The sequence below is a fragment of the Larimichthys crocea genome, chromosome XVI, assembly GCF_000972845.2.
Source record: "Larimichthys crocea isolate SSNF chromosome XVI, L_crocea_2.0, whole genome shotgun sequence".
Taxonomy (NCBI): domain Eukaryota; kingdom Metazoa; phylum Chordata; class Actinopteri; family Sciaenidae; genus Larimichthys; species Larimichthys crocea.
The window spans coordinates 2,650,626-2,660,948 of record NC_040026.1 but is presented as its reverse complement, the minus strand read 5'-3'; the positions used below and the strand labels follow the sequence as shown (position 1 = coordinate 2,660,948).

The 10,323-nt window shown below is 43.7% G+C and overlaps 1 protein-coding gene across 1 annotated transcript; it reads left to right on the top strand.

The window, feature by feature from the left end:
* Positions 1-1,170: 1,170 nt before the first annotated feature.
* Positions 1,171-9,063, top strand: foxk2a (forkhead box K2a). Its single transcript, XM_027289203.1, has 9 exons — positions 1,171-1,674; positions 2,873-3,067; positions 3,168-3,309; positions 3,721-3,867; positions 5,400-5,593; positions 5,698-5,900; positions 5,986-6,243; positions 6,328-6,522; positions 7,822-9,063. The coding sequence occupies exons 1-9, from the start codon at positions 1,379-1,381 to the stop codon at positions 8,052-8,054; spliced, it is 1,863 nt and encodes a 620-aa protein (XP_027145004.1). The 5' UTR covers positions 1,171-1,378; the 3' UTR covers positions 8,055-9,063.
* Positions 9,064-10,323: the final 1,260 nt, after the last annotated feature.

The following is a 10,323-nucleotide window of genomic DNA, read 5'->3' as shown; positions in this document are numbered from 1 at the left end:
GATAAACACCCCGTGTTATAAACAGTAACATCTGACACTACACTTACATAATATTTCACCTAAAAATAGTGCAATAATATATTTGTGACTTCTACTGCTTGATTTCTAGGCGTAAAGATGAAATCAACAGAAGAGCAATAAATACAGAGCCACAGACGAGTGACACAACTACATAATTAGAGTGAATATGAGTGAAATATTGCTTTCTCCATCCACTCAAGAAAATTGGACAACTATGTAATTGCCTTCGCCATACAAAAAAATCAGTCGCAGAACACTACTGACTGATGCACATCAGTCATCATGTATATACTATACAAGCCTGCATTTACTCTGCGCTATAACACTGTGCAGCTCCCTTCAGCTCTACAGGCCATTTTTCAGGTCTTTCAGTTCATTGTTTTGGACTTAAGGCTCACAGATTTACTGATTTGGTTCACTCCCACTGCTCCCATCAGCTTCTTTCTAGCAGCAGGCAGCTGTTTTCAGTGGAAAAGATCTGAACATAGTGGAGCAGCAAAAGAGACAGATATTTGTGAGGACTCGGTTGAAACCAAACATAGAGCTAAAAGAAGAAAAGATAAAGCTGCTCTGGGTCGTCAGGATTGCTACTAAGTTTATATCAACTTTATAAGGCGATAATATGTCACTGAACTGTTTACAGTGGGTTTCTGCTGCCCCCAAGTGGCCAAAAAAAAATGTGCTAATGTTGCCCAAGGCCAACTAAAAAGAGTCGTCATTACTTATAAATATAGAGCTGTGGATATACACATTTGGTGGTTTCATATATAAAAGACTTTTTAGTATAATAATTCCAACAAGACGGTTAGTTTCATGACGTCCTGTCAGTTTAGAGGAGACAGGGAATGTGGAGCAGTGTCAGAGTGAACAGAGTGGGTCAGTTTACAGAAGAAGTGGAGCAGATGTTGTTGCTGTGGCTGTGCCCACAGTAAATCCCCTCCTTTAAATCACTGCGCCACCTTTTACAGCTCTCCACCCATCTGCGTGTCAGCCTGCGCTGCAACCGAGCTCGATTTTCTACGGCTATTTTTATTATTGTTGTCATTGGTAAACACCACACATCTGCCTACCCAGACCGGTTTCCTATTGGTTGAGAGGATTGTCTATCGCAGTACTTCCGTCCGTTTGGCCGCTTTTGATTGGCCGCCGCTCCTCTTTTTTCCTCTTCTTCGCGGCGGTGGGTCGGAGCCGCTGTGTCCCCGGTCTGGCACGTTCCTAGCCAAATTCTCCACGGTGTAAAATTGGATCCCCCTTTTTTTTTCACAAAACCAAAAATTATCCCCTTTTCAATCCCGCCAGCCGCTTCTACGTTTCTGTCTCAAACACACCTCCAAATCTACAGCAGATACCTCTGAAGATGGCGGTGGTAAGCGCGATGTCGGGGTCGGCTGTAGCCCGGCTGGAGGGCCGAGAATTCGAGTATCTGATGAAGAAAAGGTCGGTCACCATCGGTCGGAACTCCTCGCAGGGCTCGGTGGACGTCAGCATGGGACACTCTAGCTTCATCTCCCGGCGACACCTCGAAATATTCACCGCGGGAGAGGATGGCACCGGCACGGGGGAATTCTATCTCCGATGCCTCGGAAAAAACGGGGTGTTTGTTGATGGGGTGTTCCAGAGAAGAGGGGCTCCACCTTTACAGCTTCCAAGAATGTAAGATTGATATTTTTTTAAGCTTTGCTTGGACTATAAAAAAAAACTGCGCATTTATTGGGTTCGTATGTTGTTATTGTTTTGTTGTCCCGCAGCGATGTCGCACGTGTTGTGTCAAGCAAAGTGTGGTACGTGCTGCTCGTTTGGTGTGGCCAAAACGTCACACCAAACCGCCATACCAAAACACGCTAGTCTAACCGTGCTGTGGCTCTTTACCAAATACTAAAAACTCATTTAGCTTGACTCAGGGCCTTATGTTAATGGTTTGACCACCTGGTTTATTCGGCATACATTTAGTCCACCAAGCAGGCGTCAGCCAGACGTCACTGTCCACTATTTACCCGAGTGCGTTATGTTTGAGCTGAGTTAGCTGTGTTTATTTATCTACCCGAGCGTTTCACACACGCCGAATTTCAGAGCGGCTGATAAAAAAAATGAAAAACAGTCTCAGTACATGTTTTCTAATGTTTGAATTCACCGGTAGCGAAGTAAGAAGCGTTAAAATGGCCGAAATGTAACAGAGTTTGGTCCGTGTGAACTTTTTGAACCCAACATGCTAGCAAAACAGCTAACAGGTTGTGCTCGTGCTCGCACAGGTGACCTGCTGTTGTTTATGTATTCACAGAGACAGAGGTTATTAATTATTGTTATATACTTAGTACAACGCAATGTTTGTGTGTGGTATAGTGTTTCAGCGGCTAAGGTTAGGGTTAGGTCAGTGTGTTTACACTGTTCAGTCTGCCTGTCAGCCTCCGTCAGTTTCAGTTGTAACACCCGCCAAACTCACACCGAGTTGTTCTTGTTGTGATATCCTAACTCATATTTGAGTGTTTAGTTAAGAAATGTCAATATTGTCACCATGCCAAAGAGGGTCATTTCAAGCTGTCAGCAACTAGTCCAAATATACCCTATTAATAATAAATTAGACATGTTGGACACGGTGTTATGTAATGGTCATGGTGGAAGTCCATATTTAAACCGTGTGAGGCTAAATCGCTGCACTCCTCTCTTGGCTTCAGTTAGACCTCCTTGACCTGCTTGTTGCCAGGCAGGACGTTTGTCTGTACCCTGACATGTAATAAGTGTTTTCCTGGTGCTCAAATGTAGACAGACATTGTTTTAAATGGAAATGTATCAACATTAAACACATGTTTAATGATTTTTTTTCTGTCTGTGCTCATCTCTCTTTCGTTCTCAGGTGTTGTTTCCGGTTCCCCAGCACCAGTATAAAGATAACGTTCACAGCCCTGTCCAACGACAAGAAGGAGCCAAGGAACGTGCCGGAATCACCGGTCAAGCCCGTCCAACCCCAAATTTCCCCACTGACCATCAACATTCCTGACAACATCGCCCACCTCATGAGCCCGCTGCCTTCACCCACAGGCACCATCAGGTGCGTACAATACACAGAAATGTTGTCTAAATGTTGTCATTGAAAGTGTCTTGTCAGTGTACCCGGCGTTAATTCCAAATGTTCTTCATCATTTTCACAGTGCGGCAAACTCCTGTCCATCGAGTCCACGGGGGGCGGGACTCTCCAGCTATAGGACAGGCCGTGTTCTGGCCTCTGACCTAATAGGAGACAACTCCCAATCAGAAAACGACAAAGAAGCCTCAGGTGAAGACAGCCCAAAGGTGAGAGCGGGGCAGTCTGGAGCAGAGAACTGTGCAATGAAAACGTGGATAAGTACTGTTAGTTTGTGTGCTTCATCTTGAAAAAAATGTCTCAAACGAAGTAGGGTGCATGACGAAATCTCTTTCATCATGCACCCTCCTTCAGAGACTTAAGAGAATCTCAGAGGATTCCTGTTGGTGTCTGAGCTCTGTGAACATCCCTGGTTACTGATTGAAGTCTAAAAATTGCCCAACGCTCACAGCAACATAGACTTTGGAGCACAGGACCGGGTTGGACTTTGCTAAGTCTGAGTCTGTGTGTGTATTCATGCTATGTACGACGTGAACAAACTTAAGCTTGCCTTGTATTTTATTACCAAACAAATTTCCTCCTGACAGCACATGAATGATACTGTCTGTTATTCTCCACAGGACGACTCCAAACCTCCATATTCGTATGCACAGCTAATAGTCCAAGCTATCACCATGGCCCCGGATAAACAGCTAACGCTGAATGGAATATACACCCACATCACCAAGAACTACCCCTACTACAGAACAGCTGATAAAGGCTGGCAGGTCAGAGTCTTCATTATTCAGTACCATTGTTTATACTTGCAGTATGTCAGTTGATTTACTCTCCATGGTTCCCATGGGTCCGTGGAATAAAAACAAGACCTTGAACGTCTCTGAAAGTAGACATGTGTCATTGAAAGTGCTTGATTTCATGTATTTTGTGCAAGTTCTTTTCACTTAATGTTACTAAATATGCCTTCCTCCCGGTTATGCAGTCTATCAGCGGTGTAACAGTAATTAACCTTGATCCATGTGGAGTCCTTGAATTTTGAGTGAATTATAGGGCCTGGAAAGTCCTCAAATAGTCCTTGAATGTGATGTTTAAGGAGCTGTTGGAACCCTGACTCTCTCAGACAGAACAGTAGGATCGGGTGTCTCTGCTGTCATTTGTCATTGTAAATGTTAAAAATGTGAATGGAGGAAGGCGACGCCCACAGTGCTGAAATGAATCGATCAGGTATCTGACATCAGATTAAATTTAACATTGATTCTTTTATAATTAATAAGTTGTCCACGTATAACACACATGATGAATGTTGGCTGAACTATGAGCATTTTACAGCTCTCTCTCTCTCTTATTATATCAAGCGTTGGGTCTTGGGATGAATTTGAAGATATCACTGTGGTCCTTTTTCATTTGTCTGTTGATGAATCAATAATGGTTTAGCTCTAAAAACGTATGGAACTGCACTGCAGGCTGGAGTCTCTGCTAACAGTGTGACAGCTGTCCTGTGAATTGGTCCAACATGTGTCAGTAACTCGGGTGTCGCCCAGTGGATGCTCATCTTGACCTAAAGCTGGTGCTCAAGGATGTCTCCAGAATCCAGACGACACGCTGATCAGCTTTTTACTGCATCCACTCTCACATCACCCATTGCTTTGTGGACAACTATTCTCAAGCCTCCAGTCTGGCATTCTGGATGTTGCCATATTGTTTTTTTGGAGCCAGAAGTGACCATATTAGGATGGGAGTGTGGAGCTGTGAGTTGGGCTGTGCTTGGTTTTGACTCCATCTTCAAGCAGGAAAAATCGTTGTCGTATTCCAGCTTGACATGATGAAATGATCAATGCAGTGACAGAATCTGGATTCATATTTAATCAGCACTGCCTAGTTTGACAGTTTGGTCTGAGTTTTGTGAGCCTGGCGTGTTGAGGAATGACTCAATCATAAGGTAGCCACACCCTAAAGCATATCCGGTTTTATCGTTTGTTTCGCTCTAATCTAAACTCATAAATACAGTGAGAAGAAGGTTCATTTCTCCATAAGACTCAATACTTTCAGACCTTTTTGTTGGAGCCAATGGTGCAGCCCCCTGCTGGCCATTAGAAAGAATGCAGGTTTAAAACACTTCTCATGGGCTGGACTTCACAGACCTGGAAGCTCTACTTGTTGTTTAGTGGTTCACACTAGAAAAATAACAGACAGGCCTACTGCGGACACATTTGCACACCTCCTTGTGCATGAACATGAACACTATACAACTGACACTGTTGTGTTTTACTAACACTCTGCGTGTCTGTATTTGTGTTTATAGAACTCGATTCGCCACAACCTGTCCCTGAACCGGTACTTCATCAAAGTGGCCCGCTCACAGGAGGAGCCGGGCAAAGGCTCCTTCTGGAGGATCGACCCCGCCTCTGAGGGCAAGCTGATAGAGCAAGCCTTCAGGAAGCGCAGGCCCAGGGGAGTGCCCTGCTTCAGGACCCCTGTGGGACCTCTCTCCTCCAGGTAAAGAACACTTCAACCCAGACAGGAGTGTGTTTCCTCAAAGTGGTGTTTTTAGTGTGTGCTACATTAAACGTCAATCAACCTTGTTTCTGATCCGCTTCCAGGAGCGCTCCAGCTTCTCCCAACCACACAGGGGCACTGTCTGCCCACTCCAGTGGGGTCCAGACCCCAGACAGCCTGTCCAGAGAGGGATCCCCAGTGCCCATGGAGCCAGAGCCAACCCCGCCACCAGCCCCCACCCAAACCACTACAGTCCAGCCTAAACTTGCTGTCATCCAAGAGGCCCGCTTCACACAGAACTCCCCTGGTAAAACATCTGATTCTGTCCCATTTGCTAAATTAGTGTGACAGTGAAGAGTTTGTTAGTAACCTGTAGCCCTGCCCTCTGATAGGCTCCCCCCTCAACAACCAGCCAGTATTGATCGCCGTGCAGCGCCAGATGCCTCAAACGACCATGAAGCCTGTGACCTACGCCATGGCGACACCAGCCATAGTAACGACGTCAGTTAGCTCGGCCCCGGTCATGCAGACAGTTCACGTCGTCCACCAGATCCCAGCCGTCACTATGGCAACTGTTGCCGCACAGCCTGCTGCTACAGTGAGCACAGAACCTCAGGAGAATGGAGGTGGAGAGCACCAAGAGATCAAAGGTGACAGCCTATGAAGTGGTTCATTATAATGTGGTGACTGTATGTATGAACTGGTTCTGATGTCAGTTTTTCCTCTGTTTGCAGTCAAAGTGGAGCCGGTCCCATCCATCACAGCCTCGTCTATAGGTGGAGTCAGTCGCATCATCCAGAGCTCCCAGGCTGCTCCTCTGACAACAGTTACCATCGTGCAAGCCCCGCTCGGTCAGCACCAGCTCCCAATAAAGGCCATCACACAAAACGGGACCCATCTGGTGCCCATCGGTACTGCTGCTAGCACAGGTGAAGCGCGCACACACACACACACACACACACACACACACACACACACACTGCAACTAAGACAATTGCACAGGTGTCAGAACAATGGAGGCCCATTTAAAGAGTCTATGCTCTCTGCTCTCCCAGCAGCCATCTCTTTAAAACATTTTTTTTTAATACCAAAACACATTTTGTGTATCCATGTTAAATTCATCCCCATAAAACATTTGTAAAGCTAAAATCTGCATTGTTTGTATGCACTTGTTGCTATATTGCGATGCTTCTTTGCAATAATTGATCTTTGTAAGTCCCACCCCTTTTTGCTCTGCTCCAATAACAGTTGAGTAAATCGCATCAGCCACATGCTCACGTGCATGCATGTGGATTACATTTGGATTTAAATTAAAAATTATTTATATGATCAAAATAAAAAAAGTTATATTCAGTTTGCCAATTCTATTTCCTCGTTCTGTTCTGTTCTTTGAATTTCACTTTTTGTTTTAGCCCTTTAAGACCGCAACTAAGAATTATTGTTCTCGTTTGTTAATTTGACTGAATTTTACTATTGATTATTTTTTGTATAAATTCTTATGAAAGGAAAAAAAAAAATCCCACTCACAGTTCGCTACTCAGACACTAATTATTGAAGATCTCTTGATCCAGTACATCTGTCTATAGCATTTCTGGTAGGCATGCATAACATATCAGGGCTGATGAGGGGATATTTTTATTTTTTGTTGTTCTGTTAATTAAATTAAATTATCAGTCAATAATGTTCTTCTATTAATGATGTCTTATTTTGTTAGATCAGATCTATGGAACAGTAAATTGTCACTCTTTCCTGCCCTCAGGTATGCAAGAACTACAGATTATGAACTTATTTTTAAAGCACAAAAACGTGAAATTATTAGTCATCTTACTGGTATCGGCCACGAGAAGCAGAATACTATCAGTTATCACTCTGGCTGAAAACAAACCCAGACTGTGCATGCTTTCAGCTGTTTGTAGTAATCATCCATAAAATGTCACAGAATCCTGAAAAAATGTCATTTGAGTTTCGCTCAGCTCTACATGATGTCTTCTTTTGACCAGCGCCACTGAGCTTAATATCATGTATTTTATTAAACGCGTCACATGGTCACTTTTGAGAACTCAGAACCACAAAATGTTTGACATTCTTTCTTAAAGTGATGTGACGATTAGTTTAATTAACCAGTTAATTTCATCATTTTATCAGTCTACCAATTTTTGGACGGATCATTTTGGCACACTCCGTACAGTAATAACACTTTTGAATAAACCCTCTGTTTTCTCTACCAGCCGTCGCGAACCCTCTTCACCTCCTGGCGGCCCACGCCTCAGCCTCGGCGTCCCTCCCTACCAAGAGGCAGAACGGGGAACTGCAAGACCAACCCGACTCCAAGAGGGTGAAAACAGAGGAGGAAGAGCAGGGCGGAGCGGCAACCACCAACAACAACAACGCCACTAACAACAACGGCACCACGGACAGAGCCGGAGAAGGAGGGGTCAGTGAACAGAACGGCGACAAGTAGCCTCCCACCCGATCTGTGTCCTGACCCCTGCTCTCCTGTAACACATTGAGCCTCACCCCACCTTTCCTCACTCACACCCATCCATCCTGCCCGGTTATCATCTACTCCAAGGTGCCAAAAAGAGAAGAGAACGTGGAAAACACCTGCGGGACTATAGAATGTTCAAAACCTCCTCAACCTCCCTCAAGCCCCTCTTCCATATATTTAAGACCACGAAATACGATGCAAAAACTAAAGACCAAATTGAAAAAACGGAGAGTTGCTGTTGCTGACTGTGAACCCCCTCCCACCCCCCCACCCCCAGCCCAAGGTTTGAGACCCAGACAGCGAGAAAGAAGCACAGGAAAGAGAAACCGATTTAAAAAAAATCCAGATTTTTTCCAGATCAGAAATGACTTCACAGGGACAAAGATGGAAAGGAGCCTCATCCTGGTAGCATTACAGACAGACAAGCGCTTAAACCGTGTCGGGTAGGAAAAAAAAAAAAAGCAACCAAGTGAAATCACCAGTAGTGTATTCCGCAAAGGGAAGTGTGTGTACGTACATGTGGACATTCCCATCTTCGGCAGCTAGCCTCCGTGTCGACCTACCTAACCCAGTCGTGAGTAGATATGCAGTATTCTGTTGTACAAGTGTATCTTTGGATCTTTTTTGAGTGTTTCTCCGTTTCCCAAGGCACAGATACTATCTAGTAATAATTAAGATAACTAAAAGCTATAAGTGGGGTCTTTAAGAACATTTAAACATCACATGATATTTTGGGAACTTCTTTTTTTTGTTTTGTTTGTTTTTTTTTTGTATGTGGACTCTTTGTTCAGTGAAATGAATGTAGTCTCCTTATTTTATTTTTTTTTCCTTTGAAAGAAAACACTATCTATGGAGTGGATGTTCTTTTTTCTGCTCATTCACACACAAATGAAATTTCTTTATCACTGTACATCTACAGATTTTTTCATATTTTACAAATATCCTATGAGATAAAAAAAAAAAAAAAAAAAAAAAAAAAAAAAAAAAAAAAAAAAAAAAAAAAAGTATATTCCCATGCGTATTTGACCATATGCTTCATCGAGCTTGCATGTTACGGATCTAGAGACAATGTACTTGAGCAGATTATCTGAATATGGAACTGAAGAAAATTTAGACTGAATCTACGCTTTATGATTCTGACCAGTGCTGCACTTAAACCCTCTTTAGTTGTTTTCCTTTTTGTATTTTCATTTCTCCCTCACCCGTCATCATGGGCTGTGTCTGTTACCTTACCTGTGTTGAAGTTGGCAGTCTCTTTTTGCTTGATTATTTCATTCTGTTCGGGCTACTAAAAACAGTCTCTTCAGATTGTATTCTATGTTACACAAGGAAAAACAAGAAAACAAGTGATAGGTGTTTGTTCTGCTTCAGTGGGTAAATGCTTTTTTTTTTTTTTTTTTTTTTTTTTTACTAAAGTTATTTAAAACACATAACCTCTTAGTTTGTATTTCTTTTGAGTAAAAAGCCTCCTCTGCCGGGCGAATGCAAACTCCAAATCTGCCTGCGTGACGACTCGTTTCTTTTCTCGTTCACATCTGGAATGCAGGGCGAGCACGCTGCTCGAGTTTCGTTCAGGAGGATGCATTCCACACAGTTTGGTCAGACCGTTCAGAGGAAGTGTGTGTACCACGAGGGTGGATTGCTTCCTTTTTGAACAGCATCGGCTTCCTTTAGGGACAAAAACAGCTTGACTTACTTATTTCCAGCACTGGAGCTGATCAGAGGAGTGTCTAAAGGGTTCAGCGGGGATGCAACAATCCAACTTGGACACCAATAAACCTTTTTCACGGCACACAGTTTGCCTTGTCATAACAGGAAAAGCATGTGTAATATTAAAACAGTAAACAACTGCATTCTGTTTAGGTGAGCCGCTTCCAGGAAGTCTGGTATGTTGGCTCACTGTCCTGACTTACTGAGACACTTAAAGGAAAAGTTTCCATGTGTTGATGGTAAATGTAGGTAATCGATGCTACAGCTTCCTCATTGCATGCTATATTGACCGAGAAATGGCGGCTCGCAAAGGCTTGCTGGCAGCGCCTACATGTAAGTTCCGAGCTGAAACCATCTGTAGCTCTTCCATCGTGAACTCCAATCACTAGTGGATGTGGCTTAGAATGTAGAGCGTCCACTAATCAGACGAGTCTTCCAGTCTGCATGCCAAAGTGTCCTTCAACTTACTACATTTCAACACTGACTGCACGTCCACATATGGAGTGGTCATTTGTTTTCCCGTAAATGGATC